Here is a 26,786-nt window from a genome sequence, read left to right as displayed (position 1 = left end):
AATTATTATCCTCACTGTATTTGAAAATTTACGATCGATAATTGAGAAATGAATGAGAGTTATAATTACGAGGGCTGTACAAAAAATATCGACATTTCTTTTATGTATATTTCCACATAATCGTCAAATCATAACCTTAGAAATGTATTCAAAAAACTGTTTGTTCCCGCACAGGTGGTAGTTGTTCATTGTTTATTAGTTTCATTGAAATATATCTGAAAAGTATCAATGAAGTCTTCTCAACGCCATAAAACGATTGTTTACTATACAGCCGCCATTTTGAAGTAAATTAGCTGTTTTCTTAGATTGGTTTACAGTACAAATATCAAAATCAGCTGATTTTGACATTAACTTGACATCATGTTGAAATGACATATTGATTTTAAGGTTAGGTTTTAATTACTTGGTCGTGGTCTTGGTTACTATTCATCCATTATTATAATTGAGTGACGCATAAATAAAAAAAAACTCAGTCGCTTTTGAAAATATTTATTAAAACTTTGTTTTTTAAAAAACAACATTAATATTACACAAAAATTTACAAAAAAGTTAATAAGTTAATTTGAGAGAACAAAACAATTATATTAAATTAAAAAAAAAATCTATAAAATCAGTGCAAATAAAAATATACAATAATAAGAATTATACATACATATAAAACAGTATGTAGAAGCAAGAATTTTTTTTTTCAAAAAAATTAATCACCCAATCGCATCAACAATTCTATTTTTGAAATCGCCCAACGTTTCTAAACATACGAGGAGTGTAAAAAAATTCCTTTGACACAGAATACGAAACGTATTATCAATTTTTTTTTTTTTTAATTAAAAAATATAACCAGATCTAAGATATCAAAATTGTTATTCGGATGAAGATAATGGAAAAAAAATTGATAAATTTAAAAATGGAATTTTTGATATCACCAGATGAAATATTTGAATTGGCACTTTTAGTGTCGATAACATGAACGAAGGAAGCAGAGAGCTGTATATTAAATGCCCTTTTTCTAAACATCTCTTCGAAAAAATATCTACACTATACAGTAAGTAACAATTTTAGGACTCGAAATATACATTAAATAATTAATATAAATTTAGGGACTTTATAAAACGTATAACAATATTCAAAAATTTATATAAAGTACGAAAGTACACATCATGAATGGTCATTTTAGAAAAAAAATATCGAGTAGCTGGACTCCGGCGAAATTGTATTTTTTTTTAAGTAAAATTTTGAAGCTAATTGTAGAAGCTTCAAAATGATATGAAATTTTCTTCAATTTTTCTCTCTCTCACAGCCCAACAACTTATTTAAGCTTGATTACTAACCTAACCTAACTTTATAATAGTGCTAATTAGGGGTAACTGAACCTTATAAAAGGTTATTAACCTTAACCGATACACATTCCCGTTAAACAACAGACAAGAATTCAAACTGAAAACGGTCACAACATGTGATAAAGCTACTCGAGCGGTCACCCCTACTTTTTTTGTTTTTAAATATATTTTCAGTAAAATGAAAGTAATTGAATTTTTCAAAAAAAAAATAAAAATGATTCATGATATGTACCCATTTCTACGCATTAAAGGAAGCCATTTTTAATTACTACTTATTAGGAAAAATTGCTAACAATCGGAAGATACGGGGTGGCGTTTAAAAATAACTGCATATGAAGCAAAGTGCAAAATGTACGAAATATAAAGGACGTCATTTTTATAATAATATATACAAATATTTGTGCTACTATATAAGAGCTACCGATATTTATGGAACACCCCGTTTATATCTAAAAAATATAGATACTATATATATATATATATAGATCATTAATATAGTAATTTTTCAAAATACTTTTAACTATATTGCCATATTTTTATTTATATAATTTTATCCGTACGTATATAATCTGGTCAAAAAATATACCTCCCAACTCCAACACGTATTATTGCTTGTTTACTAATAAAAAAAAAGAAAATATTTTTTACCCTGACGCGATACTCGACGATCGCCCTAATTTGTACTCCACACACAACCGCGGGGGATAATAAAATATATCCAAATAAAAACTTTACGTACACCCCCGGTAGTTGACGTATTATTTAATTTGTATAGGGAAGTATTTAGGGTAATATTGATTGTCTTACAGAACTATAATTAACATTAAAATCTAGTATTTAGAGATATCAAAAATCAAACAGTGAAATATAAAACAACAATTTATAGAATTCTACACTTTGTAAAGTGGTTAAAAAACGTTTTCTGTAGCTATTTGTAATATGCGTAAAAGTAAGGTTATTACTTTTCTTCTTCTTTGTGGTGATGGGCTCAATCCTTAGACTATCCACCCAGACAAAGTTAAGATTCCTTAAGATTTGATTTAACTGTCTAGAGTTGCGAATATTATCGCGTCTGATTCATAGTCATCACTCCTTCCAGCCATCTGAAGGTTATTACTTTTCTTATATCACATCAATAAGAATCGAATCAAAAAAGAAGAGCTTAATAAAAAGTTGCCGTTTTAGTTCTGTTTTATCGAAAAATATTACATTAGGAAAAAGAAGAAATAAAATGTTGACAGTTCCTTGTAAATATAATGTTTACATGTGAATATCACGATAGGATAAATAATTAAACAAAAGTGGTTATAGTGAGGTTATGATAATTATTAAGTTGATATTGAATTTAAATCAATTTTTATAAGGTTAGTATATCAATTTATTGCTGCGGGATGTTGTATATTTCACCACGATTTTCTATATAATAACAAGATCAATATAAATGTAAATAACAAAACATTTGAAACGTCTTTTAATTTAATAGAATTAAATGAAAATGTTGTTGATATGTTTCAACTTTTTATGCATGTAAACACTTTTAAAAGACGATTTAAACGTTAATTAAAACAAAATACACAACCCTTTAATCTTTATGTATTCACTGGTAGTGACGTTATTCGTTTTATATTTTCTTAACTTTATAGAACAGTCTTTGAATTGAGAATCTTTGCATAAAACTATTCTTTCCATATTCCTTTACTCATTTTTTTTTTCTTAAAATAAGAATTACCATTTTGAGATTTAAATTTGACGAAAGGTAAAGGAAAAATGAAATAGAAGGCACAGTTCGACATTTTTAGCACCCTATATAAAAAATATATATATATAAGCTCTTAATTGGACGATTTTTTTTTCAAAATACGGATAAATGTGGACGAACAAAGTTAAAAACTCAAAATGTCATTGTTCTTATGGTGAACAAGTAATTCTTTGGCTAATTTTGTTTTTAACACATTTAGATACGTCAGGGACATGAAGTCGGTTCACTGGAAGCGCACCGCCTTATTATAGAGGGATCGACATTTAAACGCGACGCTAATAAATAATTATCGTCGCCTATAGGTGCCGCTCTGCAAGAAAAAAAAAATAACGAATTGTATTTATTAAAAAACTATGAAACATTTAAAAATTAATTATTAAAATTGATGAAAATAAATTCGATTTTAAACAAAAAGTGTATCAAAACGAAATTATTATCTCCTTTATCTATGAAGAAATCTTAGTTTACATTTTGACCACAATGTGAAGTGTTTGTTCAACAAAATAAAAAATTTGTTTAGTGACAATTTATAATAGTGAAAGCAAATTCAATTGATAAACTTTATCTTTCTTTCGGGTATGTAATAATGTATATTTTTTTTATAAAACATTTTTGTAAATGCAAATTAGAGGTGAACAAACAATTTCTTCGTGAATTTGGGAATTTTAAGGAAAATTTTGAAAAAATATTTGGACATTGAGTTAAAGTCAACATATTTCTTAGTAGCATTGTGGACGGTTGAACACATAGAGCTTTAGAAAGGCCTCACTTGTATGTCCTTTTAGAAATCGATCAGGCGCTTCGGTTTGAATCCTTTGATGTCATAAGACAAGTTGTGACGCTTATCCAAGTGTTGAGTATTTCATAGATGATTTGTTCTGCAGTTTTATCATCATGACCTAGTCTGGTTATCGTGTTTTAGACCAAATAACCTTGGGGTTGTTTCATGGAGATTTCCCGGTTTCTTCAACGGTATCGAGACCTGTTAGTACCAGAAGGAAGGAAGACAAACGGATGATGGTGATGGTAAGTCAATAAGGTTACCTCGAGGGAAAATAAAGAAACTGATAGGATAATTCGTGAGATGGAAGTTTAGTCCATGGTTGTCTTCATTAGGAAATTTGACAAAATTTCAAAAAAAAAAAAAATGTAAATGATCAAGTTGAAACTTACAGACTGCCGTATTTGGTGTTCCTGTCGATGGTCCTCTTGTATAATCTGTGTTTTTGTTCGATTTGGTAAACAACTTCTCTCAATTTCCGTAGGATGTCGTATACCGTGGCCGCTTCGGTATCGCCTCCTCGTTGTTTGTTGGCGCATATTCCGATGAAAGTTTCCAATGTATCCATTTGGGATATGACCAGAGAATGTACTCGTTGCAAATCTCGTTCGGGATCTAAATTCATTCGAAAGTTACTGTCTGATCGGGATACTTCGCTACAACCTGGCGCCAATTCGTTGGGGGATTTACAGCTGGGGATAAATAAATAACGGAATGTATGATAAAAGGGGGACCGATCGAAGGGATTTATATATATCGCTTACCACATCCATTGGCCGTTGATGAACGCCGAAGGGTGGTATTTTTTCAATCTGTTCGCGTTCGTTTGACATATTTTCGTCAACAGATCGACCCATTCTTTTTCTTCAACGCAATTTGTGGCTTGGACGTACAACGCCCTTTCCGGTTGGACTATTTGAAACATGTTTTTCATTTTGAACGACGTTTCGGCCAATCTTTCCACCGCCAAGATATTCGATAAAGGGATTCGACATAAAGCTTCTTTTCCTGAGAAATTATTATAACAATAACGAATTTTTCGTGTAACATCGTATAATATTATCGATATTTTATGGTAAGTAGGACTCACCTCTACTTTTGGAATAACTGAGATCGTGTGTGGTGAGTTTGAAATAACGCTGTTTGAAATTTTTCCTACCGAATCTCTTCCTCCCTTGAGCCCTTTTTATCATAAGTCTGTAACATATTTTTTTTTTCAAATAACCCTTTTTTATTTTAACTCGCGACGTAAAGTGAAAGTGAAGATTGTGAAACGGTATAGAACAAAAAAAAATCATGAAGAAATAGTGAAAAGAATTGAAATAGAGAAAAAAATAAAGTGAAAAACTACACAATAGTGTAGTGTTTAGTGAGTAGTTAAGTTTTAATGAATAATTTAGTGAATAGTGTAGTGTTTAGTGAATAGTTGAGTTTTACTGAATAATTTAGTGAATATTGTAGTATTTAGTAAGTAGTTAAGTTTTACTGAATAATTTAGTGAATAGTGTAGTGTTTAGTGAATAGTTGAGTTTTAATGAATAATTTAGTGAATAGTGTAGTGTTTAGTGAGTAGTTAAGTTTTACTGAATAATTTAGTGAATATTGTAGTATTTAGTAAGTAGTTAAGTTTTACTGAATAATTTAGTGAATAGTGTAGTGTTTAGTGAAGTTTTAATGAATAATTTAGTGAATAATGTAGTATTTAGTAAGTAGATAAGTTTTAATGAATAATTTAGTGAATAGTGTAGTGTTTAGTGAATAGTTGAGTTTTAATGAATAATTTAGTGAATAGTGTAGTGTTTAGTGAATAGTTGAGTTTTAATGAATAATTTAGTGAATAGTGTAGTGTTTAGTGAGTAGTTAAGTTTTAATGAATAATTTAGTGAATAGTGTAGTGTTTAGTGAATAGTTGAGTTTTAATGAATAATTTAGTGAATAGTGTAGTGTTTAGTGAGAGTAGTTGAGTTTTACTGAATAATTTAGTGAATAGTGTAGTGTTTAGTAAGTAGTTAAGTTTTAATGAATAATTTAGTGAATAGTGTAGTGTTTAGTGAGTAGTTAAGTTTTAATGAATAATTTAGTGAATAGTGTAGTGTTTAGTGAATAGTTGAGTTTTAATGAATAATTTAGTGAATAGTGTAGTGTTTAGTGAATAGTTGAGTTTTAATGAATAATTTAGTGAATAGTGTAGTGTTTAGTGAGAGTAGTTGAGTTTTACTGAATAATTTAGTGAATAGTGTAGTGTTTAGTAAGTAGTTAAGTTTTAATGAATAATTTAGTGAATAGTGTAGTGTTTAGTGAGTAGTTAAGTTTTAATGAATAATTTAGTGAATAGTGTAGTGTTTAGTGAATAGTTGAGTTTTAATGAATAATTTAGTGAATAGTGTAGTGTTTAGTGAATAGTTGAGTTTTAATGAATAATTTAGTGAACAGTGTAGTGTTTAGTGAGAGTAGTTGAGTTTTACTGAATAATTTAGTGAATAGTGTAGTGTTTAGTAAGTAGTTAAGTTTTAATGAATAATTTAGTGAATAGTGTAGTGTTTAGTGAGTAGTTAAGTTTTAATGAATAATTTAGTGAATAGTGTAGTGTTTAGTGAATAGTTGAGTTTTAATGAATAATTTAGTGAATAGTGTAGTGTTTAGTGAGTAGTTGAGTTTTACTGAATAGTGTAGTGTTTAGTGAGTAGTTAAGTTTTAATGAATAATTTAGTGAATAGTGTAGTGTTTAGTGAGTAGTTAAGTTTTAATGAATAATTTAGTGAATAGTGTAGTGTTTAGTGAGTAGTTGAGTTTTACTGAATAGTGTAGTGTTTAGTGAGTAGTTGAGTTTTACTGAATAATTTAGTGAATAGTGTAGTGTTTAGTGAGTAGTTAAGTTTTAATGAATGGTTTAGTGTTTAGTGCATAGTTTGGTGAATTTATTTTTGGTGTATAAATAGAATTAGCAATTTTACAATAAAATAGAATGTTAAATACATAATAAAATATTCATACCTCGTAATCAATCTGCAGCAAAAACAAAACAATACATTGTCGATTTTGTTTTTAACGAAAAATTAAAAAAAGAAAAGAAAAATGAAATTCGACTCACCCTTCTTTCAGCATCACCGGTAAATCATTTTCGATGACTTGTTGACTAGAAGTATTCGCGGAGATGATTTCCAAAAATTGCCTAACGGCCGTCATGTGAGTCTCCGTATAAAACTCTTTATATAACCCCTCCATGTATTCTTCTTTGCACACCTGCTGCGTCGACCTGCAACTAACTAAGTTACCCAGCGATTGTATGGTCTTCGAAATCAACGTTAAAGTTCGGTTCGTTTGACAATCCTATACAAAAAAAAAAAAAGAAGAAGAAGAATAATAATACCAACAAAAACAATCGACGAGATTATCGACTTACCAGAGGTTGGGTTGTGAGATCGAATAGTTTCGGTCCTAATATGGCCGGAGCGAAAAATCTGAGAAATATAAAACCGGATATGACCGAATAGCGTACCCCTTTGTTTTCCGGAAATTGTTTCATAGCGCATTCTTTCAAATTGTAAAATATCTGGCACATCAATGCGGGACAATGGACGGCGCTTTGCGTTATTGCCTCGAATATTTTTTGTATATAGCACTGGAATGGAAAATATACTTCCGTCATTGAAAAAAAAGAAGAGGAGATAAAAATTCGACCGTTTTCAAAAGCAAAAGACCATTTATAAACAATTATGAACTTTCGTTGTAAATTATTTCGAAATCGGAGGAATAAATTGTTGGATAAAGTGAAAAGTTGAAATATATTTTGTGTCGGGACATATGAAATAGTGAAAAGAGGAGTGAAATTGTTAAGTGAAAAAAAGTAGGTGAGTTATTTGATAAGGTTCGCGTGAAATAGTGAAAAAGCTAAGAAAAATTGAGAACTTTGTAGTTTTGAAGGGTTTTTTATGAGGAACAACAAAAAATAGTGAAAACAATATCAATTAGGTGAAAAGACTTTGCATTATTAAGACTGAAAATAATGAAAATCTATCTAAAATAGTGAAAAATGAATGTAAAAAGTAAAAATATTCTGTACGTTTTTAAAGTGCCCAATAAAATAGTGAAAAACGTTTGAAATTGGTGATATTTTGAAAAACTTTGCATTTTTTTTCAGAAACATGTATAATTAACCACGTAAAATAGTGAAAACAATATAAATTAAGTGAAAAGACTTTTCTTTAAGACCGAAGTTAATGGAAATCTATCTAAAATAGTGAAAAAGTAATGAAATAAGTAAAAGTGCTACATAAAATAGTGAAAAAGGTATAAAATAAGTGGAATTTTGAACAACTTTTCATTTTTTCATAAACATGTATAATTAACCACGTAAAATAGTGAAAACAATATTATTTAGGTGAAAAGACTTTGCATTATTAAGACTGAAGATAATGAAAATCTATCTAAAATAGTGAAAAATGAATGTAAAAAGTAAAAATATTCTGTACATTTTTAAAGTGCCACATAAAATAGTGAAAAACGTTTGAAATTGGTGATATTTTGAAAAACTTTGCATTTGTATCGGAAACATGTATAATTAACCACATAAAATAGTGAAAACGATATAAATTAGGTGAAAAGACTTTACTTTAAGACCGAAGTTAATGGAAATCTATCTAAAATAGTGAAAAAGGTATAAAATAAGTGAAATTTTAAGCAACTTTTCATATTTTCATAAACATGTATAATTAACCACGTAAAATAGTGAAAACAATATTATTTAGGTGAAAAGACTTTGCATTATTAAGACTGAAAATAATGAAAATCTATCTAAAATAGTGAAAAATGAATGTAAAAAGTAAAAATATTCTGTACATTTTTAAAGTGCCACATAAAATAGTGAAAAACGTTTGAAATTGGTGATATTTTGAAAAACTTTGCATTTGTATCGGAAACATGTATAATTAACCACGTAAAATAGTGAAAACAATATAAATTAGGTGAAAAGACTTTTCTTTAAGACCGAAGTTAATAGAAATCTATCTAAAATAGTGAAAAAGTAATGAAATAAGTAAAAGTGCTACATAAAATAGTGAAAAGGGTATGGAATAAGTGAAAAGCTAAGGTGTCAAGACTTGGAGAGACCTTTATGAAGGATCACATAAAATAGTAAAATAGTGAAAACAGTATGAAGTGAAAAGGATTTACATCAAGACAAAAATTTATTAAGGATCCACTTTAAAATAGTGAAAAAGTGAGATAATATAAATAAAAATATCAAGTGAAGAAATTTTTTAAGCTCCACATGGAATAGTGAAAAGCTAAAATGTTGAGACTTCGTATTAGGAGAGACATTTTATCAAAAATCAATAATTTTTTTCAAATTAAAGTTCATAATTGTTACGAATGACAAATTAATAATACGTCAGCTGTCAAATTTATACACGTGTCTTTTGAAGGTTAGGATTAATTTAAAAGCATACGGATTTAAGCGCCATCTACTAACAAACTGAACAATTGACTGTTTCTTTTTTGCCCTATTAAAAAATTTAAGGGAACATACCTTTAAGTTGACTAAATTAGCCGCGACCGTCGTAGCGTCCCTAACGCGCGTCTGATCGATCTCGCACGGTTTCCTTTCGTTGATGATAAGTTCTAGGGTCGGTCGTAGGGTTTTGTGCAGGTACTGTAGGCCTATAAGACGCATCGTATCGTCCATCATTTTCGAAACTAGTGTATTACCCCGAAAAATTGTAGTCGGATCTCTGAAACGACGAAGAAAAACAAACAGTGAAGCCGGTCCTGTTCTAAAGCTCAGTCGGAGTTCGTCAACAATAAAAAGTGCAATTAAATAAATTAGTGTTAGTAAATAGTTTCAGATGAAATATTATTTCGATAAATACTCACGTTACTTTGGAAATCTCGACGTTAGCTAAAGATTTAATCATCGGTACGATTTTATCGTAATGTAAAAATATTCGAACCAGGGGTTGAGCGATGTCCATTTTATTGATAATCTCGCCCAAAAGGTATACTGAAGTAGCTGTTATTGGCTGCGGACAAAACGGATCGTTTAAATTCATCGCGAAAAATTTAAATATCTCCGAAAAACTCACTTGTATATTTGTACTTTCTAATAAAAGTTTCTTTAAACCGTCATACACGGAAGCTGGAAAAACTCTGTCTTCCGTATATTGGATTTGGAGTCTTAAAGAACCTAAGGTATTGTCGCTGGATAATCGCGTTCCGGGAGGAGTCGAATGTGTTAAAAACGGTCGTTTATTAGCCGATCGAGGCTGAAGGTAATACCTGAAAATCGATAATATCACATACAATGTGTCCCAGAATAGTCGAAACCATTCAGTCCAGCTTATTAGGATAAGTTTTATTACGAGTCAACGTCTCGTCGAAACGAATCTAATGTTAACCTAACCGCCATATCTCGCGTCGAAGGAACAAACTAAGTTTGTTAAGGATGCGTTTTTGAAAAACCGACGCAGTACAATCAACCACAAAGGACTCCTCGAGCAGTGCCGAGTGTTCTTGACAGCAAAACCGCTGCTCGATCGCTTTTTCCATCCAGATTTTGACCCCAGGAGCTCGGAGGTTACCGCAATCTTGTGGTATGGAACGAAGTTTGACTATATTCAATCCAGGTCCATTGGGTTGTCAAGATTCTCTTCTATCTAGCCCGTAACGCACAATTTTCCGTACTTATATAAACCATATGATGAATTAAGCGCTTAAATCACGTGACGAGTTTAATTCTGCTTCAATGAAGACGTGAGGATTCTGATCGATCCGGCTCGAGTACTGGAACTGCGGATCGTCCCGACTGTATCCGAGGTGCACGCCGTTTCCGGATACTGTTCGTTTAGATCGCGGCGCGTCGACAACAGAGCCCGTTTTTAACAATTTCTGGTACGTCTTTTGTATCGTTGAACGATTTGGTAGCGTAGATTTTGATTTTCGTTTTGTTATTTTCCATTAATTAACGAACAAAATGGCCGCGCATAGGAACAAATACCGATCCGTTCGGATCTCTCCGAAGTTGTTAACGAATACAACGATATCGAACAATGGATGTATTCAGTTACGGGGCCGTTCTCGTCCGACATCTATAATTATCATTTATTTATTGGATGTTTTAATTTTATAGCGAAAACTTACGATTAAGGTCACGTTTTAATGTTTATTTATTTAGAATGCGACGACAAAGTCGATTTCAAACACGCGCTCGCTGTTATTGTCTAGCGGGCTTCGTAAAATCGTACAAAATAAAAATAAAAAATAAACAATTAGTCGTTAATTTGTATTCAGGCACGTCTACCTACGCCAATGAGTTACCGATTGAGTAAGAGAGGGGAGGATCGTTTCAACTTAAAAACCGCTCATTAATAATTCATTAATTAATATAATTTTATCGTCGATTGTACGGTAAATAACATCGTTTATAGTCCAGGAATATTCGTAACCTATTTAATCGACCTCGCGACGCAATCGACAAAATAAAAACGAAATCGATGTTCTAATTACGAACAATAGATAAATAGTTTAGAAACTAAATTATTATCCATTCTAAACGTCAATGTAATGAATAATTTCTTAGTAGACGAACAACAGAATGGTGGAATCCGTAATTTTTTTACCACATACGCGATGCGATTTTCTTTTGTTCGTAAGATGGCGGCGAATTAATCATGGGAACTTTTTTATTTAGAAATCTCGAGATCTAGTTTCAATTGTATTCATATAAGCGAAAATTAATTATAGGTAATTATATTCGTTCGTTCGGCGAAGCACGTCAAGTTTTCAGCGCACGGTTTCAATTTTGATCTTCAGTTACAAAAAAGCGAGCCTTGAGAAAGCCCTACAGGTAGAAATCGCCACCGTTCGGGTGGCGCGTCGACAACAGAGCCCTTTTTTAATACTGGAACTGCGGATCCTTCGGTCGACTCGATGCGCCGCGGATTCGTTCGGTCGATCAACTAAAAACGGCGCCACTGTTTCCATATTTTCGTTAGTTGTTATAAATCCGATCGTCCAGGATGCGACGCGTCGACAACAGAGCCCTTTTTTAATACTGGAACTGCGGATCCTTCGGTCAACTCGATGCGCCGCAGATTCGTTCGGTCGATCAACTAAAACCGGCGCCACTGTTTCCGTATTTTCGTTAGTTGTCGTAGATCCGATCGTCCAGGATGCGACGCGTCGACAACAGAGCCCTTTTTTAATACTGGAACTGCGGATCCTTCGGTCAACTCGATGCGCCGCAGATTCGGTCGGTCGATCAACTAAAACCGGCGCCACTGTTTCCATATTTTCGTTAGTTGTCGTAGATCCGATCGTCCGGGATGCGACGCGTCGACAACAGAGCCCTTTTTTAATACTGGAACTGCGGATCCTTCGGTCGACTCGATGCGCCGCGGATTCGTTTGGTCGATCAACTAAAACCGAGGCCACTGTTTCCGTATTTTCGTTAGTTGTTATAAATCCGATCGTCCAGGATGCGACGCGTCGACAACAGAGCCCTTTTTTAATACTGGAACTGCGGATCCTTCGGTCAACTCGATGCGCCGCAGATTCGTTCGGTCGATCAACTAAAACCGGCGCCACTGTTTCCGTATTTTCGTTAGTTGTCGTAGATCCGATCGTCCAGGATGCGACGCGTCGACAACAGAGCCCTTTTTTAATACTGGAACTGCGGATCCTTCGGTCAACTCGATGCGCCGCAGATTCGGTCGGTCGATCAACTAAAACCGGCGCCACTGTTTCCATATTTTCGTTAGTTGTCGTAGATCCGATCGTCCGGGATGCGACGCGTCGACAACAGAGCCCTTTTTTAATACTGGAACTGCGGATCCTTCGGTCAACTCGATGCGCCGCAGATTCGGTCGGTCGATCAACTAAAAACGGCGCCACTGTTTCCATATTTTCGTTAGTTAGTTGTTATAAATCCGATCGTCCAGGATGCGACGCGTCGACAACAGAGCCCTTTTTTAATACTGGAACTGCGGATCCTTCGGTCAAGTCGATGCGCCGCAGATTCGGTCGGTCGATCAACTAAAACCGGCGCCACTGTTTCCATATTTTCGTTAGTTGTCGTAGATCCGATCGTCCGGGATGCGACGCGTCGACAACAGAGCCCTTTTTTAATACTGGAACTGCGGATCCTTCGGTCAAGTCGATGCGCCGCAGATTCGGTCGGTCGATCAACTAAAACCGGCGCCACTGTTTCCATATTTTCGTTAGTTGTTATAAATCCGATCGTCCAGGATGCGACGCGTCGACAACAGAGCCCTTTTTTAATACTGGAACTGCGGATCCTTCGGTCAAGTCGATGCGCCGCAGATTCGGTCGGTCGATCAACTAAAACCGGCGCCACTGTTTCCGTATTTTCGTTAGTTGTCGTAGATCCGATCGTCCGGGATGCGACGCGTCGACAACAGAGCCCTTTTTTAATACTGGAACTGCGGATCCTTCGGTCAAGTCGATGCGCCGCAGATTCGGTCGGTCGATCAACTAAAACCGGCGCCACTGTTTCCGTATTTTCGTTAGTTGTTATAGATCCGATCGTCCAGGATGCGACGCGTCGACAACAGAGCCCTTTTTTAATACTGGAACTGCGGATCCTTCGGTCAAGTCGATGCGCCGCAGATTCGGTCGGTCGATCAACTAAAACCGGCGCCACTGTTTCCGTATTTTCGTTAGTTGTTATAGATCCGATCGTCCAGGATGCGACGCGTCGACAACAGAGCCCTTTTTTAATACTGGAACTGCGGATCCTTCGGTCAAGTCGATGCGCCGCAGATTCGGTCGGTCGATCAACTAAAAACGGCGCCACTGTTTCCGTATTTTCGTTAGTTGTCGTAGATCCGATCGTCCAGGATGCGACGCGTCGACAACAGAGCCCTTTTTTAATACTGGAACTGCGGATCCTTCGGTCAACTCGATGCGCCGCAGATTCGTTCGGTCGATCAACTAAAAACGGCGCCACTGTTTCCGTATTTTCGTTAGTTGTTATAGATCCGATCGTCCAGGATGCGACGCGTCGACAACAGAGCCCTTTTTTAATACTGGAACTGCGGATCCTTCGGTCGACTCGATGCGCCGCGGATTCATTTGGTCGATCAACTAAAACCGGCGCCACTGTTTCCGTATTTTCGTTAGTTGTTATAAATCCGATCGTCCAGGATGCGACGCGTCGACAACAGAGCCCTTTTTTAAGAATTTTCGACGTGAGATCGTATCGGTTATAATGACATATATACAATTATCTGAAGCACGAACATGTTTCGTTTTTATATTTTTCTACATCGTTGCCGGACTTATACCGACCTCTACAGCATATTATTGGTTAAAATCGTCCTTAAGGACTATAAAGTCGCCGAAAAAATCTATTTACTCGGCATCTATCGATCGTATTACGCGTTTCGTCGGACTTAGGTGATTAAGGTCATGTAAAGAGCGCGCAGAGCATAACAAACCCGAAAAACGTCGAATACAAAACATCATTAGAAACAAAATTTTATATTTTAGCTTCGATAATGGAATTTTTTTGATCGAAAAACGCGGTTAAAGATGAAATAAAATGATATTTACCAAGCGTTCCGATGCGCCGAATTCTGTTGTTGCATCCCTTTGAGTTGCACCTTGATTTCGCCTAGAAAGACGTCGTCGCTTATACCGGGCGTATCGTGCCACATCGACACGTGCAATTCGCATATTTCGGCGTCGCCGTCGCACATCGAATCCTTGCCGCCGCCGTCGAAATTCGAAAAGGCGAACACGTCGTCGAATTGGGGGCTGGTCGTTTTTTTGCGAACCTTCGTTTTTTTCGATACACTTTTACCGTTCGTATACGATACACACACTAACGCGTACGGATCGCAGGAACCGTTTTTTAATGTTAAATCTAAACAACGCACTATCTGCAATTCAAAACAATGTATAAGATAAATATCAGTTCGATTATGGGGTATGGTACTACTCTACTATTACCTGTACTAACAGCCTTCTTTTGCTTGATTCCGTATCGAATTTTATTTCTATATTGGCCTTTCCCTGTACTTCGGAATCCGCGTCGACGGCCTTTATGGGGAACCAATGATCCTTATTGTTATAGGAAGACAGCTGTTCCCTTCTTATGGCTACTTTACCGAGAATTTTGTCCTGTTTTAAATGTCGATCTCGATCCGAAACGTATATCGAGATGAAACGAAAATTACGCGGCACCTCGAATTGGAATTCTTCCCCGAAGAAAGGACTATAACAATATTTTTATAATAAATACGTAATATAGTTTTATTCATTCTTCGTTTACTAATTTTCTAATAAATATCGTTCAGTCCTCGTACAATACCATTTTTTCAATATTTGAATAAAAAAAATACAATTCGTACATAATGTTGTTCGGTCCTCGTATATCGTTAACCGTTTAGATACATTTTATTTCGGTAAAGAGTAAAACATATATCGTTCGACCCTCGTATAATACTATTTGATCAATAACCAAGTGAATAATTATGATACATACAAAATATCGTTCGATCCTCGTATTTATCCAATATTCAAATATAAAAAAAAACCGATACGCACATATTATTGTTCGGTCCTCGTATATTATCAATCGTTTGATACATTTTATCTCAGTAAAAAGTGAAAAAAATATTATTAGACCCTCGTATAATACTATTTTTTCGATATTTAAATAAAAAAATACAATGCGCACATAATATTGTTCGGTCCTCGTATATCGTTTGATACAATTTTTCTCAGTATTCAAGTAAAAAAATATCGTTCGACCCTCGTATAATACTATTTTTTCAATAATCAAGTATATAATTATTATACATACAAAATATCGTTAGATCCACGTATAATACTGTTTATCCAATATTCAAGTAAAAAAATTATTGTCCAACCCTCGTATAATACTCTTTTTTTAATAATTATACATAATACGGTTCGATCCTCGTATAATACGCCATTGATCTTATAATACTTATATTCAAGTAACAAATACGTAAAATATAGTTTAGCCCTGGTATAATACTATTCTTTCAATATGCAAGTGAAAAATATGATACATATACATTGTATGGTCCTCGTATACTACTGCTAATCGTCTCGTACTATTTTCCCCATTTTCAGTTGATGAATAAAAAAAATATCGTTAATCCCTTGTATAATACTATTTTTTCTATGTTCAAATCAAGTTCAGCCCTCGTATATACTTATTTTACCATATTTAAACGAAAAAATGGTATTTTTTCAAAATATAAATAACAAATAAGATAAATATCATGCAACCTTGGTATAATTGAAAATCCAAGTTAAAAAACACGATACATACATATACCAGGTCGCCCTCGTATAATGCATTTATGGACTGATACTATTTTATCAAATATTTAAGTGAAAAATACGATCGTATAAAATAATAAATAGATTAATGGTCAAGCCTCGTATAAAACTTTCGTCTAATAATTTTTCTGTGTTTTCTATTTCATGAATGGATATCAGTTGCATAACATTTGGTCTCGATAAACGGAAATGAAAGATACCGTTTTTTCGTCATTTTTTTATCAGTAAAAGAATGTGGAAATATCTTTGCTTAATCGCGTATAATTTATTAAATTTATTACGTTCATTTTGATAATACCGTCGTACGGAACAAACATAAGGTGTGTAGTGTAAATATATGAGTTTACGGAAACAAAATATATTTGAATGAACAAAAAAAAACACGTAACTCATTTTCATAAACTCAATGAGCTGTTTAATACAGGTAGGTTAACTTACATAGTGTTCCTGTGAAATAAATTATGTAAAAATTCCAAACAATTTCAAAAATTTAAATACTTTCACTAATAATAGACTAAAATTTAGTATTACACATAACCTAAATAACATACTTCATGAATATAAATCTATTATGATGTTGTCAGTTGTAATTAATATATGAAAATGATTGCATATCCTTTTGAACAGAATTAAATTATCTACGTTTAATTTCACAAAAATACCTTCCCTTACTTTGAAAAATTTGACGTAAAGTAATAAATGCATCAAAAATACATGAAATTAATACTTTTTTATTAATATTTAGTTATATATTTGTGGTTTTTAAAATAAAATTATGATAAATGTGATGTTATTTCGAATGAAATGTAATGGAAGCATGGCAACGCTGTGTAAATTCGACATAAATTTATCTTCGACTGTCTGACTGATTGGCAATGGGCGCGAAAAGGGAATTTATTAAAGATAACTATTACTTCAAATAAAAAAAAATCGATGATACTCGTTATAAATAAATAAATGAATATTATTTAAATTAATTGGATTATTAGAAACCTACGGGAATGCATATATTCCAGAGACAGTTGTGTCAGTAAATTGACAGATTCTATTGGGAAGACATTTTGTTTTGTGATGTTCGAGATGTATACAGTGAAAGCTAATATACTGAATGTTTTATAAAAGGTAAGTGATAATTTAATCTATTAATTTCAACAATTGAAGCGATTTTGAGATTGATTGAGTGAAGGTTACATATAGAATCGGACCAGATAGTTGACATTGTGATCGAATTCATTTTGACACACCATTTCGGAGTAAATCAGTTTTTTTTTATTCAAAACATTGTCAATTAAAAGTTTATTAATTTATTACGAATAAATTATCAATCAATTTATATTATTATATTTTATTTACGTGATACCACGATTATTTTTTACTTGGATCATTAATATACGTCATTTCCGTGTACGGGGTGATTCATATTGGTAGACTAATACTTCTCAGTGGTAGATTTTCATTTAATTCACGTTTTCTCTCTTTAATTACGCAACTGTCTTAAAATATGTAGTTGTGATTCATAAAAAATCTTTTTTTATAACGAAAAAAAGTGATTCACTTTGACGAAGGACACTATAAAATATATACAATTCACAATCGATATTTTTTGAGGTTAAAACAGATTTAATCCATATTGAAAACGCTTACACCAATCGAATTGTCTGTCAAAACTTTTTTAGCGTATAATGAATTGTAGTAGACTTTTTAAGTGTCGTGTAACATTAATCAACTTTACAGTGTTGCCGGACTTAATATTTTTCTGTGGTTTTATATATATTTAGAAGGTATTTATTCGGAAATTAATTCTAACCTCAAAATAATGTATTTTTAATTACGCCATAAATGATTAACGATTATCGACACGTGCATAAATCTTGATTCTAACAAGAGATAAAGCAATGAAAAATAATAATAACAATTAAGGTATGTACTTAAAACATGTATAGATAAACGGTCGCATTCATTAACATCCATATCCATCGATTACAAAAAACGAATGTAAACCAATTGCTATTTTTAGACGTTCATTCATAAAAATTTATAACTGTCCGTAATATTTAATAAATGTTACAACTTTAAAGGTCAAATAATATGTACAGGATCTAGTTTCGTTGATTATTTATCGTCAACGTGTAATTTCAAGTGAAATCATTATACGAGGGGAAAACGTAAAGTCTACATTTATTGATTTATATTTAAACACTGCGGAAAACCCAGGGCCGTAGCAAGGCGAAATTTGTTTCTAAAATACCTTAAAAATTCAATTACACCTGTATTGAATATTATTTTCGAATGGCGATGATGTCGAATCATCCTCAGATAGTTAATTTACAAAAAAAATTGGATCTCGTTGAATCGACATGTACAGGGGTGGTTTCAGGTGAATTATTTATTTATTTATTATGAAAAAAAATAGAAAGCGTATTTTAAATTCATTTATTCTTCTCCTGAATCATCCTCAGATATTTATGTATTGGAAAAATTATATTTCGAATGATGTTGAGTGTGCGGTAGCAAAAAAAATCATCTCTTCATTTCGTAACAGCCCCTGTACGTATTGATTTGATTAGAACTGATTTTTTTCGGTAAATAAATGAATGAGGATGATTCGGGAGAAGAATCTTTCTATTTTTTTTTTTTTTTTTAATTGAATAAGATGTTTCTAATCAATATAATTATAACTTCGGCCCTGTATGATCGAAAACTTTTCGATTAAACCTCGTATAGTGTTTTCGTAAGTTGAGCGTTTTTTTTGTGTTTTTTTTTTCCGAAGTATACGTAAATATTGTAGAAATGGAATCGAAATATGATAATATGTCGTAGCGCCACTTGAGACGTTTTCGTTTCCAAAAGGAAAAAAAAATTTTTTTTCCATTCGTCTATTTTCATTTTCTCGTACACTTCCTATGTTTATCGCGTGAAAATAGAACGCGCGGTTTATTTTTCAAAATGTTATTTTATTTTTCGTAAGAAAACGTAGTTTACATATTTTTCCACAAATAGTACAGGAAAATAAACAGTTACAGGGTAATCGAAAATTAACTGCAGTAGTTTCTATCGAGACCTACGCAGTTTTTTGAAAATTCTCGATATCAAGATTGAACATCATCGTTACCTCACAATTTTTAATGAAATTTTTCGCCTCCCACGTACTTTTTACTGAATTTTTTTTGTCCCAAACCCTTTTTATATGATTTTTTTGTTTCCTAGACACATTTAAATCGAACAAAATTTCTTGGACACATTTTTATCAATTTTTTCGTTTTTCACACATTTTTTCGGTTTACTTAACACATTTAAATGAAATTTCTCTCTCTTGGACACTTTTTCAGAATGTTTTTTATTTGGTAGCCACTTTTTAATGTTTTTTTCGGTTACCAGACACATTTTTAATTGAATATTCTTCACCTGGACACTTTTTCGTGATGTTTTTATCTGCCAGACACATTTCAATGCATTTTTTTGTGGCTTCCAAACCCTTTTTTTGCGATTTTTTTGTTTCCTACACACATTTAATTCAAAATCTGTCTTCTGGACACTTTTTCAGCATGTTTTTTATTTGGTAGCCACTTTTTCATTATTTTTTCGGTTACCAGACACATTTTAATTGAATATTATTCACCTGGACACGTTTTCGTGATGTTTTTATCTACCAGACACATTTCAATGCAATTTTTTGTGGCTTCTAAACCCTTTTTTTATGATTTTTTTGTTTCCTAGACACATTTAATTCAAAATCTCTTTTCTTGGACACATTTAAATAAAATATGTGTCTTCTGGACACTTTTTCAGCATGTTTTTTATTTGGTAGCCACTTTTTCATTATTTTTTCGGTTACCAGACACATTTTAATTGAATATTATTCACCTGGACACTTTTTCGTGATGTTTTTATCTGCCAGACACATTTCAATTCGATTTTTTGTGGCTTCTAAACCCTTTTTTGAGATTTTTTTGTTTTCTAGACACATTTAATTCAAAATCTCTTTCCTTGGACACATTTAAATGTAATCTGTGTCTTCTGGACACTTTTTCAGAATGTTTTTTATTTGGTAGCCACTTTTTCATTATTTTTTCGGTTACCAGACACATTTTAATTGAATATTATTCACCTGGACATTTTTTCGTGATGTTTTTATCTGCCAGACACATTTCAATGCATTTTTTTGTGGCTTCCAAACCCTTTTTTTGCGATTTTTTTGTTTCCTACACACATTTAATTCAAAATCTGTCTTCTGGACACTTTTTCAGCATGTTTTTTATTTGGTAGCCACTTTTTCATTATTTTTTCGGTTACCAGACACATTTTAATTGAATATTCTTCTCCTGGACACGTTTTCGTGATGTTTTTATCTACCAGACACATTTCAATGCAATTTTTTGTGGCTTCTAAACCCTTTTTTTATGATTTTTTTGTTTCCTAGACACATTTAATTCAAAATCTCTTTTCTTGGACACATTTAAATAAAATATGTGTCTTCTGGACACTTTTTCAGCATGTTTTTTATTTGGTAGCCACTTTTTCATTATTTTTTCGGTTACCAGACACATTTTAATTGAATATTATTCACCTGGACACTTTTTCGTGATGTTTTTATCTGCCAGACACATTTCAATTCGATTTTTTGTGGCTTCTAAACCCTTTTTTGAGATTTTTTTGTTTTCTAGACACATTTAATTCAAAATCTCTTTCCTTGGACACATTTAAATGTAATCTGTGTCTTCTGGACACTTTTTCAGAATGTTTTTTATTTGGTAGCCACTTTTTCATTATTTTTTCGGTTACCAGACACATTTTAATTGAATATTATTCACCTGGACATTTTTTCGTGATGTTTTTATCTGCCAGACACATTTCAATGCATTTTTTTGTGGCTTCCAAACCCTTTTTTTGCGATTTTTTTGTTTCCTACACACATTTAATTCAAAATCTGTCTTCTGGACACTTTTTCAGCATGTTTTTTATTTGGTAGCCACTTTTTCATTATTTTTTCGGTTACCAGACACATTTTAATTGAATATTCTTCTCCTGGACACGTTTTCGTGATGTTTTTATCTACCAGACACATTTCAATGCAATTTTTTGTGGCTTCTAAACCCTTTTTTTATGATTTTTTTGTTTCCTAGACACATTTAATTCAAAATCTCTTTTCTTGGACACATTTAAATAAAATATGTGTCTTCTGGACACTTTTTCAGCATGTTTTTTATTTGGTAGCCACTTTTTCATTATTTTTTCGGTTACCAGACACATTTTAATTGAATATTATTCACCTGGACACTTTTTCGTGATGTTTTTATCTGCCAGACACATTTCAATTCGATTTTTTGTGGCTTCTAAACCCTTTTTTGAGATTTTTTTGTTTTCTAGACACATTTAATTCAAAATCTCTTTCCTTGGACACATTTAAATGTAATCTGTGTCTTCTGGACACTTTTTCAGAATGTTTTTTATTTGGTAGCCACTTTTTAATGATTTTTTCGTTTACCAGACACATTTTTAATTGAATATTCTTCTCCTGGACACTTTTTCGTGATGTTTTCATTTGCCAGACACATTTCAATTCGATTTTTTGTGGCTTCTAAACCCTTTTTTTATGATTTTTTTGTTTCCTAGACACATTTAATTCAAAATCTCTTTTCTTGGACACATTTAAATAAAATATGTGTCTTCTGGACACTTTTTCAGCATGTTTTTTATTTGGTAGCCACTTTTTCATTATTTTTTCGGTTGCCAGACACATTTTAATTGAATATTATTCACCTGGACATTTTTTCGTGATGGTTTTATTTGCCAGACACATTTCAATTCGATTTTTTGTGGCTTCTAAACCCTTTTTTGAGATTTTTTTGTTTTCTAGACACATTTAATTCAAAATCTCTTTTCTTGGACACATTTAAATGTAATCTGTGTCTTCTGGACACTTTTTCAGCATGTTTTTTATTTGGTAGCCACTTTTTAATGATTTTTTCGTTTACCAGACACATTTTTAATTGAATATTCTTCTCCTGGACACTTTTTCGTGATGTTTTCATTTGCCAGACACATTTCAATTTGATTTTTTGTGGCTCCCAAACCATTTTTTACGATTTTTTCGTTTACCAGACACATTTCAATTGAATCTTCTTCACCTGGACACTTTTCAATGGTTTTTCTCATTTCATAGGCACATTCCAAATGAATTTTCTCCTCCTAGACACTTTTAAATTACGTTTCCATTTACTAGACCCTTTTTTATGCGAGGTTTCGTCTCCCAAACACTTTTGAATATAATTTCTTTGAAAATTTCGAAGTAATATAAAAATTGTTGGACTTTTAGGAACACATACTGTATATTACAAAATTAATTAACAAAGTGACGAATGTGAATATTGTTATCAAGACGTTAATCCATTAAAACAAAACGCGAGTACGTAAAATTACTTTCTATCGAGTTTCTCACGCCATTTTTTTACTTAAAATTTGTGTGGTCGTAGAAAAAATATAGTACGCAATAGGTAGGGAAAATTACTTTTTTCACTAATGTGCACAAATCATCATTTTCGTGAATTGTCGACAGTAATTGCAATATTTTTTCAATTTTAGTCGATTATATCAAATATTTCAATGAAATTTTGTTATTAATTAATTATTATAAAAACTAACCTCAAACTTTGTTGTATTGTGCTCGTTCTAAATATTTCTTCTTGATCTAGAGACAACGTACAATAAACGTCTCTTAAAGTAGTCGAACCATGTATTCTGGCAGGTAAATTTTTAGCCTCACCTGAAATATTTAAACGATTTCGTAAAAGAATCGATTTAATCGAATGTTAGTCGTTACAACAATTATAATACCCCGACACAGAAATCCTAAAAGTCGACGTGTTTATTTAAAGAAATACCATTTGCAGCAGGGGTTGATTGTTAAATGTTAAAATGTGATCAAACACAATCGTAAACAGGATATCCGGAATGTATCGGAAGTAAGTTGATAGTAAATGGCTATCGGAATAACAAAAACATCTTTACGACCCCCATAAACTATTTCGGAATTCTAGAAACGAATTTCCAAATATTTCTGATTGTTAAATCACGTTTCGTTCAGAAATATTTTGTATTTTTAATAAATTGAACTACCCGTATTTGTACGTGTCTGCTTGACACGTTTTCAACCGAATTTTGACTGATTTTTACACAGACACATTTTTAATTGAATATTATTCACCTGGACACTTTTTCGTGATGTTTTTATCTGCCAGACACATTTCAATTCGATTTTTTGTGGCTTCTAAACCCTTTTTTACGATTTTTTTGTTTTCTAGACACATTTAATTCAAAATCTCTTTTCTTGGACACATATAAATGAAATCTCTTTCTCCTGGACACTTTTTCAGCGTGTTTTTTATTTGGTAGCCACTTTTTAATGATAGTTTCGTTTACCAGACACATTTTAATTGAATATTCTTCTCCTGGACACGTTTTCGTGATGTTTTTATCTACCAGACACATTTCAATGCAATTTTTTGTGGCTTCTAAACCCTTTTTTTATGATTTTTTTGTTTCCTAGACACATTTAATTCAAAATCTCTTTTCTTGGACACATTTAAATAAAATATGTGTCTTCTGGACACTTTTTCAGCATGTTTTTTATTTGGTAGCCACTTTTTCATTATTTTTTCGGTTACCAGACACATTTTAATTGAATATTATTCACCTGGACACTTTTTCGTGATGGTTTTATTTGCCAGACACATTTCAATTCGATTTTTTCTAGCTTCCAAACCCTTTTTTATGATTTTTTTGTTTCCTAAACCTCATTTAATTCCAAATCTCTTTTTCTGGACACATTTAAATAAAATCTGTGTCTTTTGGACACTTTTTCAGCATGTTTTTTATTTGGTAGCCACTTTTTCATTATTTTTTCGGTTACCAGACACATTTTAATTGAATATTATTCACCTGGACACTTTTTCGTGATGGTTTTATTTGCCAGACACATTTCAATTCGATTTTTTCTAGCTTCCAAACCCTTTTTTATGATTTTTTTGTTTCCTAGACCTCATTTAATTCCAAATCTCTTTTTCTGGACACATTTAAATAAACTCTGTGTCTTCTGGACACTTTTTCAGCATGTTTTTTATTTGGTAGCCACTTTTTCATTATTTTTTCGGTTACCAGACACATTTTAATTGAATATTATTCACCTGGACACTTTTTTGTGATGTTTTTATCTGCCAGACACATTTCAATTCGATTTTTTGAGGCTTCCAAACCCTTTTTTTTAAGATTTTTTTGTTTCCTAGACACATTTAATTCAAAATCTCTTTTCTTGGACACATTTAAATAAACTCTGTGTCTTCTGGACACTTTTTCAGCATGTTTTTTATTTGGTAGCCACTTTTTCATTATTTTTTCGGTTACCAGACACATTTTAATTGAATATTATTCACCTGGACACTTTTTCGTGATGGTTTTATCTGCCAGACACATTTCAATTCGATTTTTTCTAGCTTCCAAACCCTTTTTTATGATTTTTTTGTTTCCTAGACCTCATTTAATTCCAAATCTCTTTTTCTGGACACATTTAAATAAAATCTGTGTCTTCTGGACACTTTTTCAGCATGTTTTTTATTTGGTAGCCACTTTTTCATTATTTTTTCGGTTACCAGACACATTTTAATTGAATATTATTCACCTGGACACTTTTTTGTGATGTTTTTATCTGCCAGACACATTTCAATTCGATTTTTTGAGGCTTCCAAACCCTTTTTTTTAAGATTTTTTTGTTTCCTAGACACATTTAATTCAAAATCTCTTTTCTTGGACACATTTAAATAAACTCTGTGTCTTCTGGACACTTTTTCAGCATGTTTTTTATTTGGTAGCCACTTTTTAATGATTTTTTCGGTTACCAGACACATTTTAATTGAATATTATTCACCTGGACACTTTTTCGTGATGGTTTTATCTGCCAGACACATTTCAATTCGATTTTTTCTAGCTTCCAAACCCTTTTTTATGATTTTTTTGTTTCCTAGACCTCATTTAATTCCAAATCTCTTTTTCTGGACACATTTAAATAAAATCTGTGTCTTCTGGACACTTTTTCAGAATGTTTTTTATTTGGTAGCCACTTTTTCATTATTTTTTCGGTTACCAGACACATTTTAATTGAATATTATTCACCTGGACACTTTTTCGTGATGGTTTTATTTGCCAGACACATTTCAATTCGATTTTTTCTAGCTTCCAAACCCTTTTTTTTAAGATTTTTTTGTTTTCTAGACACATTTAATTAAATATCTCTTTTCTTGGACACACACACAAGGAGGGGAAATTTGGTTCGTGAAATGTATCAACTAGCATCATCGAAACGACACTTTGGGAAACGTTTAGTCGATTTGTAATATTCCTAAGCAATAATTACAGAAAATACTTCGATAATTTATTTTATCGAAAAACTTTGCACGACCCAAATGGTGCCTTCAAGGTCATTAATAGATAGCTCAGTCAAAAAATTGAAAATCAATTCTTTACGGTTGTCAAATATCAAGTTTTTAAGATATTTCGTGACTGGAGTTTATTCCTTTTTATTTTCCGAATGAAATATAATAACTGTACTCCCCGTTCATAATTATAAATATACCGAAAGCCACTACGAATAAAATAAAATTATTAAATGACTCACTAGTTTGGATAATTAAAAGTTTTATACAAAGAGACATCTTTTTTGTTATCATTCTATATGTATATCTATATAAAAGAAGTAACTATGTAATTTGTTTATCATCTAAATTATAAATAATCATATTTATTACTTATATAAAGTAAATTTATGTTTAACGTGTTTTTTTTTTCACGAAACGAATACCCATTCATAGATTTCATTCATAAAAATTTCTAAATTCATCCACTATTCACCATAATAATTCGATTAAAACACAGTTTACACTATTTTATTTAATTCATCCAAATATAATCAAACACAGGAAGTAAAATATTTTTTAGAAAACGGTTTTATAAACCTATATTGAAATTTCACGTAATAATCTAATAAAATTACCAAAACCCAAACTTTTAAAACATCAAAAACACATAATAAAAGTTATACAATTATTTGTAAGGACTTTTCGTGCCCAAATTTAAAGTTCTTCAGACACCTGGAAAGATGACCACTTCCTCCTAACACCCACGCGAATTTCAATACAATCAAGACATTAAATTCTAACCAATTTACATCGTACAAATTTAATTAGTAATAGATACGAATATAAATAAACGCTACTTACCGATCTTTATTTTGAGTCGTTCTTCCAGACGAACTTTAAATTCGTCAGCCATGTTATTTAGTTCTATAAATTGGAGTGTGTTTGACATAAGCACCATTAAGTTGTATGCACTAAACGCGGTGTCTGGTTGTTGATCGTCGTTATAACAATACGCGGACACTTTTCACATTTAAACATTATTTAAATTAGTAAAAACAAAGATCGTACGGTAGGGTGCTTTTGGTTTACGTTTGTCATACCCTCGAATGAACCAAAATTATGAATGAAACTAAATTCAAGGCTACAATCTACAATGCGTATACATCCCATTC

General features: G+C 32.1%; 1 protein-coding gene across 1 annotated transcript; it reads right to left on the bottom strand.

Annotated features, from left to right (window-relative positions):
* Positions 1-473: 473 nt before the first annotated feature.
* On the bottom strand, positions 474-26,786 carry LOC130903522 (GTPase-activating protein). The gene is made up of 13 exons (XM_057815668.1): positions 26,476-26,786; positions 22,850-22,970; positions 14,843-15,107; positions 14,444-14,772; positions 9,958-10,150; positions 9,749-9,894; positions 9,405-9,606; positions 7,281-7,499; positions 6,969-7,207; positions 4,968-5,074; positions 4,642-4,885; positions 4,270-4,569; positions 474-3,406 (listed from the first exon to the last, which is right to left on the bottom strand). The coding sequence occupies exons 1-13, from the start codon at positions 26,570-26,572 to the stop codon at positions 3,301-3,303; spliced, it is 2,568 nt and encodes an 855-aa protein (XP_057671651.1). The 5' UTR covers positions 26,573-26,786; the 3' UTR covers positions 474-3,300.

This window comes from Diorhabda carinulata, chromosome 2, assembly GCF_026250575.1.
Source record: "Diorhabda carinulata isolate Delta chromosome 2, icDioCari1.1, whole genome shotgun sequence".
Lineage (NCBI taxonomy): Eukaryota > Metazoa > Arthropoda > Insecta > Coleoptera > Chrysomelidae > Diorhabda > Diorhabda carinulata.
This window is presented reverse-complemented; position numbering and strand designations above follow the sequence as displayed.